The 25,029-nt window shown below is 34.7% G+C and overlaps 1 protein-coding gene across 3 annotated transcripts in view; it reads right to left on the reverse strand.

Moving 5' to 3' along the window:
• The window catches only part of LOC149826690 (1,4-dihydroxy-2-naphthoyl-CoA thioesterase 1-like), a 38,470-nt gene extending 13,888 nt beyond the window's left edge, over positions 1-24,582 (reverse strand). For all 3 annotated transcript variants that reach the window (XM_090018945.1, XM_090018947.1, XM_090018946.1), the window contains exons 1-3: positions 24,407-24,582; positions 24,111-24,302; positions 12,566-12,705 (exon numbers count right to left, since the gene is read on the reverse strand). In XM_090018945.1, coding sequence (XP_089875071.1) covers positions 12,566-12,705; positions 24,111-24,302; positions 24,407-24,532 — 458 coding nt within the window. In that variant the 5' untranslated portion in view covers positions 24,533-24,582. The remainder of the gene's footprint in view (positions 1-12,565; positions 12,706-24,110; positions 24,303-24,406) is intronic.
• Positions 24,583-25,029: the final 447 nt, after the last annotated feature.

The following is a 25,029-nucleotide window of genomic DNA, read 5'->3' on the forward strand; positions in this document are numbered from 1 at the left end:
AACGATTGAAACAACTTCGTGAAATATGGCCACGATTACTTACAAGAGAGAGGGTTAGGGCCAAAGCAAGAAGGGAACTCTATGCAGAGAAGAAGAAAGGGGAAAGGGATGTTGAACAATTTGGAGTTGCACACAAATCTAGACGAGCAGGAGAAGAACCTTTCTCTAGTCCTTTTATAGTCCCCACCATGATGATGGTGCCCTAGATGGTCTCGACCACGAGGTCGGAGGTCGTCACCTTGATCGTCTTCATCATCAACATTTCATCATTGGCTAAGTCCTTACACTCCGACGAATCCATTTCTCCCAAACTCTAACTTTTCACCCGAGGCCGGTGACAAACCGCCACCGCCATCATGGCCTTCGCCCCTTTGCCCGTTGGATAGGATAGGGGGGTCGGGGTTGGGTGCGCCCGTCGAGAAACAAATTTTTTTAATATGTTCCTCCCATCTCTATTATTTTCGTAATGGGGGTGGAACAATTTTAACACACTTTTATGAAAATGGCAGACGACGTTCTGCGCATCCGCTGCATTCAATGTTTGCCATAAACTGTGGTCTTGTTTAGCTTTTTTGTCTTGAGTGATGTGCAGGATGTGCCATCAAACAACGCCTAGAGCATCTGTTTGCATTGGTATATCTATTAGGTAACATTTGCTTCATATTTGTGTCTATCTTGATAACACCTTAAAAAATCTGAACGAAAAAAGTGCCTTAAGACGCAAAAAGCATGCCTCGTCCCAAGGCGAGGGCCCTCGTGCCTTGAGGCGCGATTGAAAAGTATGAATGCCTTGAGATGTACACCTCATATGCTATGAGGCATACACCTCATGGCGAGGCGTGCCTCAGAGTGGGGTGCACCCTTCTTATATATCGGTTTCGACCCAAATTAGGAGAAAAATAGAAGGTGGTTTCGATTAGGGTCTTCAACATGCCATAAAGTTGTATTCATGCACTTGGGACATTACATTAGTTCTTTTAAACCATTTGCTCATTCATGAGTATTCACATATGCATGCATGATTTTTATGTCAAAAATACATTATAATCACAAGCCACATATCATAGCATCATGTTGCATATAATAACATCGTGCTGCATATAATAACATCATGTTGTATATCATAACATCACACTTCACATCATAACATCATGCTACACATTATAACAACATAACTGAATTTATATCTTTACAATATTTTTTTTTTATATAAAAGATAACACTATGCCTCAGTAGACCTACGTATTGTACATCAGTATGTTACATGTTCATTTAATCCACTTCTAGAACCATATCATGCATTCAAATACAATCTTTTAATTCAGGATTGATAACACTCAATTTATCTGTCATTGTAAATTCTTTCATAAATCACACAGAACGATTTAGATTCTAGAATTTTAACAGAAGATTCTTACATATGTTACATGCATACATGTAAAAAACTAGACTTTAACTTGTTACATAACAGGAATTAAAATTTCTGTAACACAAACTTTTTTCTGTTCACATAACAGTCTTGTCCAATTCTGCCCTTTAAATAAAAAATCAATTATAAATAATACAAAATGAATTAAATGTTAAGATTTTTACTGTTGGTGGCTTGATATGTCAAGCCCACAAAACCCAGAATTAAATTTGATTCCAATAGAGAGCTAAAAAATCCTATAACATATGTTGTTTCTGTTATTTAACAGAACATGCTTAAGAAAATTATGAATTTTGCACTGATTTCCATAAATTTTTATTTTCAAACCGTGAGGAATTAACCTCCAATATTTTAACCATGTGATTTTCAATATCTGAACTAATACACCTTAAAATATTAGTCACAGATCCTAAGTATTCTGAAGAATATGATTTTTTTACAAAAATATACAATCTCTATAGGCTCACTGTCAGGACAGGATTCTTGTGCCAACTTGCGAAGAATATATCTCTTAATCCATGACTCATCTGAGTCTAGGATTTGACTAGAATTGCTTTCATATGTCTGAAACATGCCCATGATTTTTCAAGATTTATGAATTCACGGTTTGGGAGAACTGAAATCATTATTTTGACTGGTTACAATAAAATACACAAAATGAAATACAAGAATCAACCAAGAACTTCATGCTTTCAATAAGAACATCAAGAAAATTCATCCAATAATTTTTAAATCCATCAACTCACACTATATTCATGCATACAACCAAGAAATCATACTGTAAATACAGAAACACAATACATACATGAATCTAACATCCAAAATCATATGTTTCTCAAAAGAAAACATGTTTTATCTATAAAATTGGTTTTCAAAAAGGATTTTGGGTTTCAAAACCTTTATGCACAAAATGATATCATTATTTATGTGAATCTAGGTTGATGTGTACTGATATGCATCATAGGACCATCCCACAACATGCTCATATATCTTAGCACTATACATATGTATAAAATTATGTTGTACCTACCTAAATTTTTTTGGACTTTACAAAGTACTCTCCCAAAATCGTATTCAGCAATCGGCTTCTTTTTCTCAGTTGCACACTATGGAGATGCAAACTCTCTACTCCAGGCATCTACTTCAGAGAGAGGGGCGTGTGAGAGGAAGAGAAAAAGGAAGAGGGAGAGAGAGATAGGGAAAAAGAGAGACTAGGAGGGCGTGTGGGATGAAAGAGGTAGGAGACTCTTGAAATAGTTTTCTTCATGGGTTTTCATATTCAATAAGGAAACTCCATTTAGTCTTATCTCATTTGAATTTCAATTAAATTATATGTCAATTTATGAATCCTAGCTAATTAAGATTCCAACACAATAAAGAAACAACTAAATAGCTTGATTAAGCTAAGAATGTGAAAATATGAAAGTAGATGGGGATGTCTCCTCTTGGATTGACTTGACTTGATTGAGTCGTTCCCATCTTGGGCTCCAAGATCCAAGAGGACCTACATAAAGGGGTGTCCCACCCCATGGGTCTAATTAACATAACTAAGATGACATAAATTTCATCTTTTATTTCTTAGAAAATTATAAAAAAAATCTCAGGTGTTACACTCTCTCTCTATCTCTCTCATCTCTCACTTTTCCACTCTCTCTATCTCTCCTTGCTCTCTCTCATCACTCGCTCTCCCTCTATGTCGGTTGAAAGGAAGAAGAAGAAGTCACTTGACATGATTGTACGACCTTTCCACTTTCCAGGTAATGACAACTATCTCTCTCTCTTAATGTTGCTCTGTCTCTCAAATAGTGGCTTTTGTATGTTTGTTAATTTTTTGGCATTCTATTACGTGTGTGGATGCAAAAATGTGTGTGTCAATTCTTTTGATATAGTGTTTGGTGAAAAATAAATTTTAGGGCTTTAAAATAGGGGATTTTGTCTGTTAATATTCTGTCATTCTTTTGTGTGTTTGTTAATATTTTGGCATTCTTTTATGTGTTTGTTAATTTTGTGACATTCTATTGCATATATACATGCAAAAATATATTGGCTGGCCCTCTTGATAAAGTGTTTGGTGAAGATAAAGGGATTTTAGGGCTTTAAATTAGGGGGCTTTTGTGTGTTTGTTAATATTTTGGCATTCTTTTGTGTTTGTTAATTTTTTGGCTTTCTATTGCATTAATGATACTTTTACATGTTAATCTCATATTTTTTTATATTTATTTGTGATTTTCTATTTCTTATTGGTTGTTGCTTCATCAATAAAGCATTTATTTATTTATTTGTATTTTTTATTTTTTTAAAGTTTTCAAAATTTATGTTGTCTTTACGCCTCGAGGCTTATGTCTCGCCTTAGTTTTTGGTGAAGCACTTTGCTATGTGCCTCAATGCTTTTTATAACATTGAATTGAATGTATTAAAAAATTCTTAATGTCATTTTTTTAATGGGATTTATGTTGTTTTTGCTTTACCCATTTTTGTATTGCAAATTGCTCAATCTGGGAGCCTTAGGTTCAAGTACCTCCTTTGAGGATTAATCCGATCTGAAAAATTTTCATGTACTTCCTGTCGAATGACGCCTAACCTGTCCCTATATGTTTATTGTTTCCCCAATTGGGGAATTCTTGTCCATGATTTTGCACTAGTTTTTCAACTCAGCGATTTTTTTCATCTAGTTCATATTTTCCTCTCTCTGGCTCAATTATTCTTTGCTAGTGATTGGTCCCATTTTAGATATCTAATCCAACTGTTCTGAACATGGTTCTACATTTTTTAAGGCACCTACACGGATACATTGTTTTTCCCCATCCTCGTGTTAAAATATGTTGATCCTTAAATGTATATATATATATATATTTATATATATATATAAAGATACGTATACATATATATATATATATATATATATGTATACATATCTCTATTTATATATATATATATATATATATTATCTTCCTAAAATACCCTCAAGGGTATTCTTGTAAATTAGCATTTTATGCATATTCCAATTGGAATATGCAATGTAATTTTTGTTTTATTTTTATTTTTTATTTTTTGTTTTTTATATTTTTGGGTTTCGTACCACATTGGGGGCCTCCCAAAAGTGACATTGGGAGCCCCCAACGGTCACAAATGTGACCGTTGGGGGCTCTCCAACGTCCCCTTTGGGAGCCCCCAAGGTGGTCCCTTTTCATGCTTATAAATAGGGGATTTCCCCTTTGTATTTTGTATTCTTGAGGGAGCTTATGCTCCATTGTAATGGGGTTTTTACCCCTTCTCCATTATTCTTCAATGATATGCAACTTATGACTTTATGTCATATTTTCCCCTTTTTATGGGTTTTATGTGTTAGCACATTATGTGCTTATGTTGTTTCCCTTTAATGGGTATATTTGCACTCCACGTGCATAAGTATGGGTTCATTATTGAACCCAATGTATTCCAAGTCACTTTCTAACATGGTATCAGAGCGAGGTCACGATGGGGTTGTCCTTTGGTGCAACGGAAAGCGTGTCGCTCAAGAAATGGTGAAGTATTCATTGCTCTTCCTTTTTGCTTTGAAGTTATTCGGTATGTATCCCTTTTCTTAAAGTATTATGCATTTGAAAATATGTTTCTTGCATATAGTTTGTTCGTTTAATGGTTATGATAGTTGAATTATGTCTTTTCACATTTCGTGTGCTCGTATATTTTAAAATTATCTCCCTCAAATTTGGTGAACTCGTTTGTTGTTCAAATATATAATTTGTGTTTATCGAACTACTCATCGCATATAATAGCAGTTTATGTTTTTTTTTATTACCTTCAATTATGTGAGATTTATAATTCTTACATAACTATCTCATGATTGACCTATAAGTTAATTTTTAAAATTATATATATGATTTCTTTCTAAAGTAATGATCTTTGCTTAAAATTTCTTAACTCTCATATGAACCCTAATTTGATTTTAGTTCCTCTTTTGATTATGAATTTTAGTGCATTTTTTGAAAAATTTGATATAATCCTTATATGAAAATCTCTCACATCTAAAAATCTTTGTTGAATCCTAAAGTAGTTCTTGTTAATGATAACTTATAAGAACTCCTAAAAGTTTTTCAATGTTTCTTTTTTGAAAAATTGTTTATGATAAACCATTAGGAAAGATTTTTTTTAAAAAGGAATTTCTCACACTACATAGAGTGCATAGTTCATCTTTTGCATCCTTTTGGTATAAATGATTTCATTTTTTATCTTTATAAACTTGTTGGTTTGTATTTTTCATAAGGTTTCAAAACCTCTTAATAATATTTTAAAAAAAAAATGCCTACATTGGCCATAATATGGTTTTCTTTGTGCTCAATTGCAATTGTTAAAGTTTGAGAATTTCAAGCATTTCTCTTTTTATAAAGTGCATACTTGCTCACTTTTGTGTATTTTTGTGTTTTGTGCACATTTGTTTCTCAAATATTTGCGCTTGTATGCATTCTCTCTTTTTTATGAAATACATGCCTTAGTGCATGTTTGTTTACACCTTGGTGTGTATTTGTTCAAGTATTGTATGAGTGCCTTCGTGCACATCTTTTATAAAGCCTTTTGTGCTCACATGTGTATTGTCTCTTCGTAGACATTTTTGCATTATGGAGCCTTTATGCACATTTATTTTTGTGAAAAATATAATGAATTTAGATATTGAGTCCTTTTTAAATCATTGTAAGTGCTTTTAGCACTTTGAATGTTTCCGCATATCTCATCACAATCAAAGGTTTTTTTAAAATTGTTGTATGGGATTTAATCCCAAATTTATAAATTTTCAAGTGTTTTAAATATTCATTCCTTGAGTATTGTGTTAAAGCCTTCTTTGTGAATCATTACGGTTCTTATGATTTCTTTAATTAAAAGCTTGATTGTCTTGATGAATTCTTTAAGTTGTGTTTATTGCTTAATAAGTCCTTTTTGGTATAAATGACTTGTTTGAAGATTAAGCATAATTTGTGTTTATGCAAAATTGTTGTTATAAAGCACATTATTGATTATTGGACCTTTTGATTCAATTTTTTAATCGGTCCTCTTTTCTTTGAAAAATGATTCCTTAAGTGTTTATTGCCTTTTTGTGGCATTTATATTTGTCCATCACATGTTATTTAATGCATCTTTTATTTGGCCTTATTATTGTTATATTAGAGATGTTTGTTGAGGTGAGTTATGGGCACCTCGTGTTATATCATTTTAGTTTGTCCACCTTCCATATTATAGATGGTTGTTTAGGTGAGTTATGGGCACCTTGGGACTCTAAAATGATTTGTTGTATGATCTCTAATTATGATTGTGTCACTCATTTTTTCTCTTGTGGCCATTGATATTATGAATGCTTCTATGTAAATGTGATGGACATATGGTGTTTTAAAACCTTAAATGTTTTAAGGTATATTAAAAACCAAGGGTTTTGGGATTATTGCCTAACCTTTTCTTGTTTATGAATCTTATGAGTGCATTTGCACATTTATGATTTTGTGTTCTTGTGATTTTGCACAAGTATTCTAAGTGTTCTTGGTGTGTGTATGTTCACACATTTGTTCTCAAGGATTTTATTTTATCGATTATAGTATCTTGTTGAAGATATTTTTTACATGCATGTTATTGTTATGAGAATTCATTTTAAAAGGAGTATTGTTTTATTCGAGGTTTATTTTCATTACAAGTTTATTGCCTCAAAAGTCTTTTCCTTTTATGCCCATTATCTAAGTGTCATCATATGTAGACAAGAATTTTATTACACCTTCGTGTGTTTTTAGCCCTTTGTTGACTTTTGCTCTTTTAGTCTAGTAGCTGAACACACTTGTCTTGAGTGTTTTTATATGTAGACAAGGCACGTTGATTCACACCATGGTGTGTGATTTTTAGCCTATGTTGGCGTTTGTGTCCTTGTTCTAGTCGCTTAAGATGTATGCCCATGGTTGGCTTATTTCACTCATTTCAAGTGCTATCATATGTAGACAAGAGATGTATTATGTTTTAGCCCATGGTTGGCTTATTACTCTTGTTCTAGTAGCTGAACATACTTGGTTTTAAGTGTATTTTTTACGTAGACAAGAGATACTTTTTAGTCCATGTTGGCATGTATTCTCTTGTTCTTGTCGTAGATGCACTTATTTCAAGTATTATTATATGTAGATAAGAGGTTCTTTTACACACCTTTGTGTGTGTCTTTGGCCTTTAATGACTTTATATTCTTGATCTAGTAGCTTATACACTTGATTTATTGGTTTTAGAGGACTAATGAGGAAGATGTTTGTAATGGATAAACTATTGTTGAAATTTGCAAAATTTCATTCATGACTTGTGTTTTTCAAGCAAATCATATTTTTGATATGCATATCAAGTTGATTTCTTAGCATTTAATCTATATATTAAGTGCTTATGGTTTTTGCCACACTTATATGCAAAATGTGTATTAATTATGTCTTTCATAAATGATTTTAAAACCTTGTGAACTCTTGGGTTTATTTTCCCTAAAGTATGCTTGGAGACTTTGTTTCTCTTGTTTGACACTTCATTACATGTTTGAAGCATGTTCATTAATGAGTTCTTTGAGTATTAATTCATTTCATGATAAATATATGCATATGCTCTTTATGGCCTTTTTGGGCCCTCATTCAATAATGTTTATGTATATCATGCCTCTTCGTAGGCTTATTGTGGTGTCCCTTAGTGGACCATTTTGTTATTCCCCATTATGGAGTTATATTTGTCCAACGTTGGACCTTATGAATGCATTATGCATTCTTGCAATTTATTTCTGCATAATTTGCTTCCGCTCATTTTGTTTTAAATATGATATATGATTTTGAAACTTTGGGGTTATTTTTGCATAATTTGCATCTCTTCTAACCTGTGCTAGTTAGAAATGTTCCATTTGAATAAAAGTACAAAGATTTGTTTTACTTATTTCTATGTTGTTATTTCACAGGATCTTGGAGATAGGACAAAGAGAAGTACCCTGGATAGTTCGGGAAATTTGAAGACAATGGGAGGAAGGCCTTTTCAAGTTCCATTGCATCCTTGCCGGAGCCTTTTAGAGTCTTGCCTTTTGTTCAATCTTTTCGTTTCCCCGCAAAGATTGAGGGGGGGTGTTAAAATATGTTGATCCTTAAATGTACATATATATATTTATATATATATATATAAATATACGTATACATATATATATATGTATACATATCTCTATTTATATATATATATATAAATATATATATTTTATCTTCCTAAAATACCCTCAAGGGTATTCTTGTAAATTAGCATTTTACGCATATTCCAATTGGAATATGCAATGTAAATTTTGTTTTATTTTTATTTTTTATTTTTTATATTTTTGGGTTTCGTACCACATTGGGGGCCTCCCAAAAGTGACATTGGGAGCCCCCAACGGTCACAAATGTGACCGTTGGGGGCTCTCCAACATCCCCTTTGGGAGCCCCCAAGGTGGTCCCTTTTCATGCTTATAAATAGGGGATTTCCCCTTTGTATTTTGTATTCTTGAGGGAGCTTATGCTCCATTGTAATCGGGTTTTTACCCCTTCTCCATTATTCTTCAATGATATGCAACTTATGACTTTATGTCATATTTTCCCCTTTTTATGGGTTTTATGTGTTAGCACATTATGTGCTTATGTTGTTTCCCTTTAATGGGTATATTTGCACTCCACGTGCATAAGTATGGGTTCATTATTGAACCCAATGTATTCCAAGTCACTTTCTAACACCTCGGTTATGAGTTGATTAGTTATGATGTTATCTTGATAATGTTAGAGCAATAATTTGATGATTCTAGTAGAATTTTAAAAACATCAGGATGATCTCTTGTTCTTATTGTTTTTGGAGAACTCAATATGAAACGGTTATTTTCTTTGTTATTGATGCACTATAGCAGATCGGGTAGACTCCAAACGAGTCCAATGGTGGGATTGGATATGGGACTTAGGTATAAGTGTCATAATCATAATTGAAAAAGATAAAAATGAAAATGAAATGGGCTGTAATGGGCTGGGGGTGTTGTAGGGTCACTTTGGTCTTTTGGGTAGTTTAGAGCCTATATATAGGCCAGTCTCTCATATGTAAGCATTCCTTGGCTTGTACTTTTGGGTTCTCAATTGAAAATAAGGAGACTCTAGATTACTTGGCTAGTTTGGAATGATTTACCAACATGTTGATGCTTATAAGCTTGCTCAAAATAATAATATTTTTTGCAATCACTTTCTTCTAGATCTAACTTCAAGAATTATATATATCTCATGTTGGATTGTAAATCCATTGAAAACTAAAGATGACCGATTTACATGTTCTTGCTAAACCGTTGAAATCAAAACGAAAACATAACTTAATGCAAAAGCGTACTTGAATTCATAAGCGCTCCTATCGATGTCAAACTGAGGACAAGATTATATGAAAGAATCATCCTTCCCCATTGATATCACTTCATGTGTCATGCCCTTTGGCAGCAGATACCCCCAGGAGGAATCATGGGGGTAAAGCACTCTGGCAAAAGGACCATGTGCCACACACAGTTTGGACAACTTATTTGGCGTGTAAAAATCATCTGCCTACCCAAGATATACTCATGTCTATGGGCATTCCCTGGCTTAACGGTTGTTATTTATGTAACTCTAAAGAAGAGACAACAATCTCTTTATCTCCTGTCCTATAGCTTCCATGCTGTGGAGTTTTGTCTCTTTTAAATTTGCAGTAACAAGAATCTTGTCTGGACAATTAATGCTTGAAATTCAGAGGTGGTTCTCTAAGTCTTTGAGTCTTACTGGTTAAGAAGATGTTGGCTCAAGTCTTTCATCTAGTTGTATGAAAACTGTGGCAGTTCAGGAATCACTTTAGACACAATGATAGCATCCTTATGGTCCTTATGTTGTGGGAATTTTAAGTTGAAGTAGTCTATAAAAGAGAAGTCTCGTCTAGCCATTTAGTTAAAATTTGGGATAATGCCACATCCTTGGCCGACATTTAATATACAAGGTATTCATATTCAGATTGTCTCATCCAGTTCCTCAACAGTTGCTCTTGCCTTTGTGATTCAGAAGACTAATCGGGAGTTTATTGTGGCAGAGGCTCAACGTATATCCCCAGATCGCCTCTTAGTAGAAATTAAAATGTTGAATGATGCTTTAAGTCATGCCTTTCCTAGGGATGCTAATATTATTAACTCTAGCAATAGTAAGCTTTTTAGAACTTGGCTTCGTCAACTCAGTGATGAGAGAAGATCTGTTGGTAACAACTTCCCAACTCTAAATCAGCTTTCTCACAGGTGTTATGTCACTTGTTGTAATCTTTGTTTGGAGGTTTGTAAACTTTTGAAATCTGTTCCTCAGGTGGGAGATCTTGGCATCAGATTTGTATGACTGACCCTCTGGTGAAGGAGGGGGTCGTAATTCTCCAGTTCTGTCATGGAAAAAAAAAACTTCCATCTCTCCCTCTCCTTTCTTGGCTGACCACCCCTTCCATCTCTATCTTCTTCCCTTAGCTAGCCGACCCCTAATATCTTTCTCAATCCATTTCCAACTTCATCTAGCAAGAATTGTGATACTAGTTTGGGTTGGTATCATCTTGGTATGAGAGCCACCAATCCTTCTCGGATTGTGGTCACCATAATTCCAACTCCAAGAACCGCCATTTTGAAGATTGAGTGCTTGTGTGCAAGATTGCATCCAATTAAAGATATACCACCAGATTGGGAGGATTCTGGTGAAGGCCAAATGCATGTGAAGGAGCCATCAGAGATCAAAACTCACATGCAGAGGAGCCAACCAACCCAAGCAGTGGAAGCGAAGAATATGGTTTTTCTTAATGCTTGGGTCTTGAGATCGAGTAAAGAAGATCAAGATCAACGAGTGAGTTGCAAAAATTCAGGTGAGAACGACATCAATTCTGAGCTGGTTCAAGATCAATGAGTTGGACCTCACAGGGGCTGGTCATTTTGATCAAATCCGAACCCATGAATCCACATGGTCAATTTAGTAAGTAGGAATGGATCAATGGATCATGTTTCTTCATCCTAAAAAACATGACTTTTTGAGGGGTGAAATTTTGGTACATTGTAGGCCATTGATTTTTCAATCCCAGGAAAAACTTGCATACACTAAAAAATAATGATCCAAGGGTGTGTCCCTACTCAACCAAGTATGTAGATCAGATCTGAAGGGTCTGATCATAAAAAACAATAAAAGAAATAAAAAATAAAAGTTAAATGAAAATGAAAAAAAGCTTTCTATAAAAATGAGGTAGAAAATGCCAAGCAATTTGAGGATTGGTGGGCATCCCCAAATAACTCCCTCAAAAATCAGTCTCTTGCTTAATTAATCCACATCATTTGAACGTTGACAAAAAAGAATAAAATGGTAAAATACCATGGTATTAACACAAAATGCATCGTGATATATTTAGATGATATTTTAGCAAATACACAGGTTTAATGCCAATTACCTATTTATCTCGATAAATCAGCTATAAATGAGCGACACTGTTGCCATGGTGCATCTACCCATGTTTTAGTCATGCTTTGCTTAAAACCAATAATCACTAATTGTTACCTAAATTTTTTTAATCAAAACCAGATCCACAACTACCTAGGTTACAAAACCATGTTTGATAAACACTTTCTTGGCAATACCAACTTTGAAAGAAGTAGAATACTTGCAGCAGTGGGCAATTATTTCTGTTTCAAGAAAATAACAGGTTGATAAGAGGTTGTTTTCAAGTAGTCATTAACTATTACCAACAACGAATCCACCAGTCATCAAGATGAATGCAATCTCATTTTTTGAGAAAATACAGCAAAGCATCTGTGGGTACAATTTCGTGAAAGATGAATTTAAGACGGTTCTTGTTCATAAATTTCATATAATACATATTTTCTCTGCTCTTCTCCCCGGTTTTCCAGAAAAACTCGTTAACCATCTTATTCTCAACTCAAAAGAATACACGTTTAGTTAATATCATCATATTGGTGATGACCCATGAGGTAGACAAAGGCCACTACCCTTATTTTTATCCATTGGGGACACACCCACAAAGAGAGAGAGAGAGAGAGAGAGAGAGAGAGAGAGAGAGAGAGAGAGAGAGAGAGAGAGAGAGAGAGGCTACAGTTTAGCATACTTCCTCAAAGTAACAGAAGCCTGCTCATGTACGCTTGACGAAGAGAGTATATTATTCAAGAGGGTAACAGTAGATGAAGAGATGAGCACGCTTCTATCGTTTGTTGAAGGGTCAAGTTTCCATAGTTGCACCATCCATACCTTCATAAGCACAGCAATGCCAAATTCAGTAGGGACCTCACATGCACTCAAAGCATCAAGGACAAGTACTGCTTTAACTTCAGTGAGTGGAATCACAAGTAAAAAAAACGAATACATAGCAAAACCATTGCACTACCATTTCCCTGACACCAACAGAAAAAAGCTTATGTATAGCAGTTTGCGTATCAACTTGCATATGTACTCTATAATTTACCAAGTAAAAAACATACTTTATGAGGTGTTTTGTGTTTTTAGAGCCACAAAAACTTAATTGGAAAATCACAAATATCTGAATTTCATGCAAATTTCCTCTTATATATACAAACTTTCTCTCAAATATGTGACTGTTTTTTGCAAAACAATCTTTGTTCTCAAGTTTGTTTCTCTCTGATCAGATGTCAAAAACTTATGTTTTCATAATCGTCGGAAACTTGAAACACAAGTCTATAACTTTCACGTTGAGTTAGAACTGAAAACCCCTACAAGATTTCTGCTTTAAAGTTTCAAAATCGAAATAGAAACATGTTCTACATCGTCTAGGGTTGCATATTTTTCGTCTGTTCTATGTTATTTTCTAGTCACCAAAAATCCAAAAAAACATAAAAAAGAAAAAAGATAGATCAAGACATTAGCTTTCCACTGCCATCAAGATCACCTTGATCTGATGAGTGGTTGGGGAGAAACCACATCTGAAAGATAGAGTGCTCCTCGTAAACATGCAAACAACGAACATAGGCGAGGATGAAAAAGTCTACATAAAATATAGGTGAACTTGAGAAAATCCACATAAAATATAGGCAGACTTTAGGAAGTTCATATATATTTTATGCGAACTTGATGAAGGACTTAAGGAACTCCGCATAAAATATATGCAAACTTGATGAAGTCTGCATAAAATATGTGCGGACTGCCTGAAGTCCACATAAAATATGAGGACTTGAGGAAGGTTGCATAAAATATATACATACTTCCTCGTTTTGTTCAAGTTTAATAGGAAGTTCACATATAATTTTATGTGAATTAAATAAAATTCACAAAAAAATATGCGAACCTCATTTTAAGTGGGTGTATGCGATACTCGAGGAGCGGAGTGATATTTCACGCGAACTTCATCAGTGTCATGTATGCAAAGGGTAAAAAAGACATTTCAATGTTGGTTATTTATGATTTTGGACATGAGGATAATATCGTAAATTGTGGGGTTTTTAGGGAAAGACATCATTTTTTACCATACAGTAAACTTAATAGCTTACATCACATAAAAACCTGATGCTTTGACTTTTAGTAAATAAATAATGATAAACACATTTATAAGTTTATATTAAGCAAAAACCCACTGTAATTATATAATTTTGAATGGTTTCAAAATAGAAAACAATTTACAATAAATTATATATATATATAACCATACTACCCCTGAGAACAATGATATTTCACAGCATAGCCAGAAGATTTTGCAATATTCTTCGCATACCCAACCACCTGATTTTCGTTGAATTTGAGAGAATTTTTTATGATTTTACCCTTTCATCAAATCATGATTTAGCGAAACTCACATGAGATTTACATATACATCAAAATAGTGAAAGTCAGTTACGAAACCTAGTCACAACAAAACTAACAAATCTCAGTTGTGAGATTTTTTTTTACTATTTCTTTCCACTCCACCACCACCATCCTCATCACCATCACCATCACCATCACCATCACCATCACCACTTCTCCACTATTATCACCACCACGACCACCACCACCATTGCCATTACCAACATTGCCACCAACACCATTTATCACCATTTCCATCACCAATATTACCACCGTCACCACTATTATTACCATTACCATAATCATTATTTTCACGACCACTATCATCACTATTGCCTCAACATCTATCTACCATCATCACCATTGCCACCATCACACCACCAGGTTTCACAATTGAGTTTCACTATTCTACCACAACTAAGTTTCACTATTATATTGTAATCGAGTTCTGCTATTCTAATGCAACTGAGTTTTGTCGGCGAAAGTTGAGTTTTACTAAAACTTTAAAGTCTAATGAGTTTCGCTAGATCGATAATGGTGGTGATGAAAATGGTGATAGATGGTGGTAGTGGTAACAGTGATGATGGTGGTGGTAGTGGTAATGGTGTGATGGATGGCGGTGATGGTAATGATTATAGTGGTAATGGTGATAGTGATGATGGTGGTGGTGGTGATGGTGGGGAAGTGGTGATAGTGATGATGATGTTGGAGAAGTGGTAGTAGTAGTGGTAGTGGTGGTGATGGGGTGGAGTGAGAGAAAAGTAGTTAAAAAAAGGTCTCATAACTAAGATTCATTAGTTATGTGCGAATAGGTTTTGCAATTGAGTTTCGCTATTTCAATGTATAGGTGAATCTCAGTTTTGTTGGCGAAAGTCGAGTTTCACGCTGGTGAAAGTTGAGTTTTGCTTGATCAGTGATAGCAAAAATCAGATGAGTAGGGGTGTGTGAGGAATATTGTGATATCTACTAGCTATTTTGTGAAGTATTATTATTTCTTAAGGATAGTACAATCTTTTTTTGATATAATATATATCGTTCATCAGATCAAGGTAATCTTGATAGCGTTGGAAAGCTAATGCCCCGATCTATCTTTGTTCTTTTTATCATTTTTTCAAATATTTGGTGTAGGTGGCTGACAATTAGTATAAAATAATTAAGATAGGTACAATCGCGTTTGTTCATCTCCTATTTTAGAAATGTTGCCAAGGTTGTATCTCAACACCCATTTATCATTTTTCAGCGAATCAAGTATCATTGAAAAGATATTTTTGTTTAGTTTCTTTATTTTCTTTATATTTTTTTAGAATACATCATTTTTTACATCAAAAATCAGTGACAAAGTTTGTCATAGATCTTGGATGCAATACTTTGGATACATGTTTGGAAGAAAATTTGCATATCTAGAAGAAATTCACTCATGTGAAGGTTAAGATTGTCCTTTTAATGTTGGACATTTGCGGTTTTGAATATCGGGTAGATTTTAAAAAATTATAAGATTTTTTTGAAAAATACATCATTTTTGTCATACAATACATTTATTTTTCGTATATATATAGAAGGAGGACCATCCAACCAAAGGAAGGTCTAAAATCTATAATCGATGACGTTCTTTCTATAGCGATTGAGTTTTTCATCGATTAGACTTTACATATTGGATTTTCATCATTCATTTAGTGAGCAACATGTTTTGGATTATGAGTTTTCGATGTTTAGATGTGTTTTTTGAAAGCACTAAAAATCAATGCCCCACAATACTTTGTATTTTAATGTTTTAAATGCATTGTGAGCCATCAATTTTTCATGTTTCGAAAAACATTGCTATATGTCTTAAAGTCTTCGTGAAAAACATATTTCTTACTAAATAAATTATAAAGAAAAATTATAAATTTCGATAGATAAGATGTTCAAGCATTGGAGAAGGGAGCCATCCGATCATCATAGGTTGTAGATTTTGGACCTTTCTTTGGTTGGACGATCCCCCTTCCCTGTATATATATAGAGAGAGAGAGAAAGAGAGAGACAAAGGAGCAACGATGAATGCAGGTCGAACGTGCCCAGTGCGGCCATTTCTTTTTTTTTTATGTTGTGTTGACCTTTAGCAGTAGTTACAACTACCACTAAAGATCTTTATGGAAAATGGCAATTTAGCGATGATCGTGACTGTTGCTAAATTAAACATTTTCCACCATTGATCTTGTGAGAGCAACGATGGAAAACCGTTTTGTATCATCAAATACAAACATTGAGTGTTTCATGATATACTCATCTCTCTCTCTCTCTCTCTCTCTATATATATAGTCACTAGAATATAAGAACTAGAATATGAAAACTAAAAATATGGGCATTTTGAACATTTTTTTTGCAAATCCAACCATGTGGATGTGCTTGGCATGGTGAATTTGCTAAGAATCAACTATTGGATTGTGTATTTTCAATGAAAAAAATGTGATTTTTGAATGCTTGAATAATTATGAACCACCATTGATTTTAAAATCTTAAAAAAAATTGTTTATGCATCAAAATAGGATGGTTCAATAGCGGGTTCTTATAAAACCAAACATGTAGATCACATCTGTACGGTTAAATTCAAGAGAAACAAAAAAAAATCTATGAAAATTACGATTCACACATTAGTTCTCATATTCTAGTGATTATATATATAGAGTCTCATAGAGCATAGGTGCTTGAACATTAGGTGTTTGCGATACAGGCTTGATAGGTTTTACAAGTTTTTTTTTGTTTTATTTTTAAATTTTGACCGTATAGATGTGATCTATGTACTTGATTTTATAGGAATCAGCTCTTGAAGTGTTCGATTCTGACACGTGAGTGGGTTTTTTTAAGATTCAAAAATCAACGATTCAAAATCTTTGTAAAATTTTTAGGCTCCAAATATCATATTTTTTCATCAAAAATACATGATCTAGGTGTGGATTTCTCGTAAATCGAACATGCTTAACACATTTATGGGGTGGGAACTACGAAAAAACACTGAAACAACAGAAAAACCCATCAAGCACGTATCACAAGCACCTAATGTTCAAGCTCTCTCTCTCTCTCTCTCTATATATATATATATATATGTGTGTGTGTGCTAAAATCTTTTGTTTGTATCTTATCTTGCAAGTTGATTTGACTTTTGGATTAACTCTTGGATCTTGTTCTTTTGAGTCAATGAATTTTGGTGCATAAATCATCATCAATTTTTGCATCACTAGAAAAACTTCCTTACTCATCAAATTCCGGCAATCCAAATGTTGATCCACACTAAATGAACCATGAAAATGATGATATCTATAGGGTTAAAAATGCCAGCAAAGACAAAAAATACTGAAAAAATGGATTTTCTCAATCATTTGTACACGCAAACAATTGTAGCAAATCTATACCTTGACACATACACACATAGGGAAGGCGACCGTCCAACCAAAGGAAGGTCGAAAATCTACAACCTATGATAATATACCACGTTGTTGTTTTTTACTTATCCGACTTTTACATATTGGATTTTTATCATTCAAGCGACATATTTTGGATTATGATTTTTTATGTTTAGATGTGTTTTTTAGAACACTAAATATCAATTGCCCATAATACTTTGTATTATAAAGTTTTAAATGCATTGTGAGCCATCAATTTTTCACATTTAAAAAAACATGCCTATAATGTAGTGAAGTCTTTGTGGAAAGCATATTTCTAACTAAATAAATTATAAAGAACAAATATATGAGGTCCAATCAATGAGATGCTGAAGCATCGGAGAAGGAGAGCGGTATGATTGTCGTTGGTTATAGATTTTACTGTTCCTATATATGGTGGTTTTATACCATGATATCTTATGGTGGTACGTACTCTTGTTTGCATGGATCTAGCCACCAAATAGTAAATCTAACCATACATATGTGTTTAACATATTTAATATGTTAAATGATTTTATGGTGTATAATACATCAAGATTTATTTTTGAGATGATGAAAAATTAACTAGTCATAATTCATGAAAATAAGGGTAGTTTAGAGATGATATAAAACATCCTATTTTTAGTAAACTTTAACACATGAAAATGGTAAATAGAACATACTAAACATGATATAAAGGTCAGATTTTTCTTTTGGAGCTTCGATCTATGTAAATCAAGTGTGTACCGCCCAAAGTTATGGTGGTAAACAACCACCATAGGAGTACCCTAGTAGCTGCGCAACCCATAGGTGCACAACTACCAGTGGGATAACGTTGACACTAATATGATTTTCTAGGTACATTTTAAACTATCCTCATCATCATGATTTGTCAGCCACAGTTATTTCACTATCTTAAAGGTTGAATCTTATATGTATTGGATATGATTGATTAAACATTCATTATCTTGAAAATTGAATTGTAAGATATATCGGAGATGATTAAATCATTTGTATAGTTAGATCCAATATTTGGTAGCTAGATCCATGTAAATAAAATAAGGTGTACCATTGACTCTCTCTCAATAAATCAAATATGCTAAATGAAACATGATAAATGAGTCTTTGTGTGCAGATGTGATCTACATATTTGATTTTATGGGGATCAACTCGTGGAGCATGACACATGGGTGGGTTTTCTTATAATGTTTCAAAAATCACCTAACATTGTAAATTTACAAGGCTCCAAGTATCATTTTTTTTTCATAAAAAAACACATGAATTAGGTGTCGATTTCGAGAAAATTGACTCTATTTGTCGAACAGGGGTCAAATCGCCCTACAAATTTTGCAAAATAAAATCTCTAGCAGCAGGTGAAACAGTCACTAAAGAGCATCTTGTAGCACGACGTGTGCGTGCACATCCATTGGGCTGTTTGCTTAGCTATAAAGCAGTGTAAGTTCAAATGGCTTAGCTACGAACTAGGTATAGATGAGGTATTTTTTAAAGTTTTTTCCAACTTTTTTTTTAAATCTGGCCATACAGAAATGACCTACATGTTCGATTTTGTAAGAATCGACTCTCAAGTAGGGGTGGCAAAACCTGACACGACCCGCCAACCCGACTCTTAGGCGGGTTCGGGTTTATGCTTAAGCCAACCCGTTTAATAAACAGGTCGACCCGCCTAACCCGTTTATTAAACGGGTCGGGTTCGGGTTAGGGGTATGCCAACCCGCCAACCCGGCTGACCCGTTTAATAAACGGGTTAGGCGGGTGGGTCAACCCGACCCGCCAACCAACCCACCAACCTGACCCGCCAACCCGCCCGCTACCCGCCAACCCGTTTTCCCGACCCAACCCATTTATTAAACGGGTTGGCCGGTCATGTCGGGTTACCCGTTTATTAAATGGGTCGGGTTAGTGTTTGCCACAGCCGACCCGTTTAATAAACGGGTCGGGTTCGGGTTGAGGTATGCTGACATGCCAACCCGCCAACCCGACCCGATTGCCACCCCTACTCTCAAGTTACTCAATTAGGGTACGGTACATGAACAAGTTTTTTTAAGTCTTGAAAATCAATTGCCCATAACTTGATTGAATTTTTTTAGTTTTAAGGCATGTATTTGTGTTCTGATATATTCATGAAACCTTTTTGTTAATCATCTTACTTTTAATAATATTTCTTTTCTTGACCCTTAAAACTAAAAAAGGGGTTGGAGTGGGTCTGATCTAGGCATTATCTAGATCGACTTAATCGGGTTTGAATTCAGAATAAAATGAAATTAGATAAAACCAAATCCAGATCCTACTAGCTTAAAGCCTAATATTTATACTTAATCAGATTTGAGTTTGAATGCAAAACTCGATAATGAACCTGAATCCCATTATTTATAGGATCTGAATTCAGCTACTGAATCCGGCTAGTATACACTTGACCCTAGAGCCGAGCTGGGTAAAAAACAGATGAAAAATAGTACTTGAAAACTTATTGGAAACATTTTGTCACTGTGCCTAGGAACACCCAGTTGTATCACGAGTTGAAAAATAGTGCTACACGTTTTTACCCACTTTGTTGGGTCTCCTTGCTTACGGCTCTTTTGTTATTCTGGTTTTCTGTATTCATGCTATATTGGGCACCACACCTCATTGCACCATGTGACAAATATCGGGAGATTTATGAAAATCTTGCGATAATATCATGAGAAATTGCCTGAAAGTTTAAAACGGTAATTTCTCGCGAGATTTACAAAATATCACGAGATTTATCAAAAATATAAATATCGTGATTTAAACGTGATATTTACATTTTAAACGGCTATTTATAGTGAAATAATTGTTTATTTTTATTTTTAAATGTTTTTTATTAATATTTTCTTATAAAAAATATTTTATATATTTTTTAATTAAATTTTTTTATTGCCGAGATTTTGCAGAAAAAAACACGAGATTTATGGATTTTTTTTTCGATTTCTCACGAGTTTTTGAAAAACAAGAAATTGCCGATAAAAAACGTTTGTCACTATGCTACGCACCTATTGTGACTCGATTTGCTGATTAATATATCTTCATTAAAAAAAAGAATATATGGGTGAAGAATGTGATTTTTATGACATGATTCTAGCAGTTGGGATGCATTTTCTTGGAAGGCTATATGATAAAAAAATACGACATTGGATATGACTGAATTTCTCTTTCAAACACCTTTGCCAATTCCAGTACTGATAATTAAAGGATAGAAGGAATGACACGACGCTACCTCTAGCTGACTAAACAACACAACGTGACAGCTTCACCTACCGAGTTCCAACCACAAACAAACAAGGATGGAGCAGGTGCCCTTACTTGTCCTACCCTATAAGGGTTGCTTCACACGACCACCTTCGTTAATTCTCTAAGTATTTTTTCATCTTCTACTCCTAAACCAAAACTGTCCAAATTTGGAGGGACACTTTAGGATCCTTTAGTTTTTTTTTTTTTTGGACAATACAGGGAACCCACCCAAAAATCACCCATGACTTAAACCCTTGAGGTCCCTCCACCCTACCAGAGAATACACACAGCTTTTGACCTTGGAGCAAGGAACACCACCCGTTGTTTTCTAAGTTATGACATCCGTGACATTAAATGACAAGTTGCCTCGGCCGCCCATGTGGACTTCAACTTCTTATTTTAGTTCTATTATTGCAAATGTGACATTTCCACCTGGTCATTTATCTTGTCTTTTTATAAGATTTGTCTATGATAAGTTTTGATGCGATAACTTTTCTTAATGAAAAGTTTTTGTTTGTTTAGAATGAGAAAAACAAAGTTAAAAAAATGTGAAAATGAAATAGGGAGAGAGAGGGCAACCCCCTCTTAGAGAGAGAAAGAGTCAATCAGCCCCTCAATGGTTCAATTATATATATATATATATATATATATATATATATATATATATATATATATATAGAGAGAGAGAGAGAGAGAGAGAGGTGGTCGACGGTACCCAAGAGAAAAAGAGGAAGAGATTGAAAATGGTGGTGGGCAGCTCTTAGAGAGAGGTAGTTTAACCGGATAGAGAGAGGGGTGGTCGACCATGCGAGAGAGAAAAAAAGATATGAAAATGGTGGTGGGCAATTCTTAGAGAAAGGTGGCTCGATTATATATATATATATATATATATATAGAGAGAGAGAGAGAGAGAGAGAGAGAGGTGGTCGACCATGCTAGAGAGAGATATGAAAATGGTGGTGGGCAAAAGGAAGATGAAGATCAATAAAGCTCTTCTTGTGGCAACCTCCGTGGAATGAGGTGTGTTGTGGGTAAATGGTTGCTCTAATGCAAAAATAATTTTTGATAGGAAAATTTCTTTCAGCCCCTCTCACGAATTTTTCCAAATAAAAATTAAATCTTTTAGATTTTCTGACGGTTAGAGAAGTTATTTTTTTTTCTTTTCTACTTGCATTTTTTCGACCATTTTCTCGCTTCCAATCGTGACCATAATGAAAAGAAAGAAGGAATTAAATTGATAGCTTTACCCACGTATGTTAGTTTTCTAAAATTAAATTCATTAAATGTGGACCGTTTAGGCCAAGTTGACCGAATTCATTATGACCCCAATTTAACACGAGTTTACATTGTGTTTGGGAGTAGGGTGTCGAAGGAGATGAGAGTGTCCAAGACAGTTATTTGAGTTGAACTAAGAAAATATTAGAGGATGTTTGGGAGAAGGAATTTAGGGAATCGTGAACTTAGACTGGATTCAGGATGTTACTAATTAATTCTCACGTTTACTCTCTTTCAACTCCTTTTTATGATAACCAGGTATTTACAACTCTTTACTTTGAAGGGATTTTGATGGGTAGTTACCAAAAGAGCTTCACTTCTCTCTCTCATGTTAGTCATTTCATATTCATTTGGATCTAGGTAAACCAAATCTTACACAAACATTGGATTTGGATGAGAAACAATATTGACTCATGCATCTTGTTTGGATTTGGAGTCATATTTGGACTTATAATCTCTAATTTAGGTTGAATATCAATAAGATATTTTTTTATCAAATTTATTGGATATTTGACCCATATCTAAAATTTTTGACAATCAAATAATTTTTTTTGTCAAAATGGAGGATGAAGGATAATGTGCTTAATGCACAAATATTTGTGCAATCATATTGCACCTCATCTTTTCACCCACAAATCACACTTAATGAAGGTGTGACTATGCCTCAGTTTCTATATGCAAGTGTGATTGAATGATGATCAATTAATTATATATATATATATATATATATATATATATATATATATATATAGAGAGAGAGAGAGAGAGAGAGAGAGTAGAGAGTGCTTAATGATATATGCTTAATGAGTTTTTCTATTCTTTTGGTATTTTTTCTGCAGTTTGACTTCATAAATGTATTGGGAATTGCCGATTTTATGAGGAACCATACACGAATCATGTGTTTTTTGATAAAAAAAGAATATTTAGAGCCTCGAAAATTTACAATGATTTTGGACCATTCAATTTAGGAACCTTGTAAAAACCTACCCATGTGTCAGAATCTCACGCTTCAAGAGCCTATCCTTATAAAATCAAGTACATAGATCACATCCATACGGTCATAATTTAAAAATAAAATGGAAACCCCATTAAACACCAGGGCTCTACTATATATATATATAATAATGGGTCAGTGCTAAACCACAGGGTAAATAAGTTTTTCAAGCTTTTTTTCATTTTATTTTTAATATATATATATATATATATATATATAATGTGAGAGTAACTGTTAATGTAACCGATGATCAATTAATTATGTATACAATGTGAGCTCTCATTCCACGTGGCAGGTCTGAGAAAAAAAAAAAAGGCTATCCACACACTCGGGAGGAAGTGTTTGCACTTTGTGGGACCCTGCGGTCTGAACTCGACACGTGTTGGATGGTCAATCAGGACATTGAAGCTACAGTTTTCGTGAAACGTGAAACACGCAGTGACAAAATTTTACAAGCAGCCGAATAATGCCAGTCAAATTACTGTGAGAAATTGATTTTTTTTTTCCTGTCGCGGGCAAAAGTTAAAAAAATGTATAAGAAAAGTCTCTAAAAAATAAAAAAATACATACAAAATACCAAATACATCAGATGTGGACGATAAATGTAAGATGCCTATGTAAGAGTGACACCGTGTGTCATGGCTGACTCAGCTCCATACGTGTAAAGTTTTTTTTTTAATATTGTTTAATAGTTTTGGTCAATAGTTCTTAGTAATACTTCGATACAAACATGCATTTTTATAAGTTAAAAAAATATACAAAACAGTTTTTTTTATTAAAAAAAAAAATCGAAAGAATTTTCTGAGCTCGCGTGTGGGGGTTATCTTATGGCCTTGTGGGCATGTTATCCAAGAAGTCGACAACAAGACGGAAAAGGAAAAGGGGAAGCCGGGAAATTAAGAGAAAGGGGGGGAAGGACGGACCTGGACTCGGTTGCCCTTGTTGATCGGGGTAGCCTCGGCCTCGAGCATCTCTCCCAGCTGGGCCGGCTTCATATGGTTGATGTTGAGCTGGATGCCAGCTACCCTCTTGAACCCCGCTGATACGTGCGCCCCCATGCTCGCCAGAGCCTCCGCAATCAGCGCTGAAACACCTCCATGGATCACCTTGAACGGCTGCACACGCTCGGATCATCATCATCATCATCATCATCATCATCATCATCATCATCATCAGAAGAACACTAAATTAAGTAAAAGGAAGAATAAGGAACCCAAACCTGGCAGCAGATCTCCGTGACCCTCAATCGGCCGCTGACCTTCTCGGCCGAGATGACATCGATCTCGAAGCCCATGGCGTGCAGGGGAGAGTCGAGGGCCGCGGTCTTGTTCTCTGCCTCCATCATTTTCGTTCCGTTTTTTTTTTTTGTTGCCCTCTTTTCTCTTTTGGATAATGGGGAGAAAATGAGGATGGTATTTGTAACCGGCCGGTAGTCGTTTAGAGGATTTTATGCATACCCACTCCAACTTACTCGGTTTTAATTTGAAAGGCCCAACTTATTATAAATTTTACGTGACCACCCAAGAAAGGGTTTAATGATGCCTCACCTCACCGACAACCGGGTCGCTTAATGGGCCCGTCTCCATGTAAGGGCGACGTTGAACAGTTAAAAACAAGTTTTTTTTGTTTGTTTTTATAACAAAGGAAATGCCTCATCGACGACTGAGTCACTTAATGGACCCGCCTCCATGTGAGGTAAAACTCCCTGTTTGACACCACACTAGGGGTGGCAATCATGTCGGGTTGGTGGGTCGACCCGACGGGTTGGAGGGTCAGCATACCTCAACCCAAACCCGACCCGTTTATTAAACGGGTTGGTTGTGGCAAACACGAACCCGGCCC

The sequence above is a fragment of the Nuphar pumila genome, chromosome 10 (assembly GCF_984573655.1).
Source record: "Nuphar pumila chromosome 10, dmNupPumi1.hap1.1, whole genome shotgun sequence".
In the NCBI taxonomy this organism is placed as follows: domain Eukaryota; kingdom Viridiplantae; phylum Streptophyta; class Magnoliopsida; order Nymphaeales; family Nymphaeaceae; genus Nuphar; species Nuphar pumila.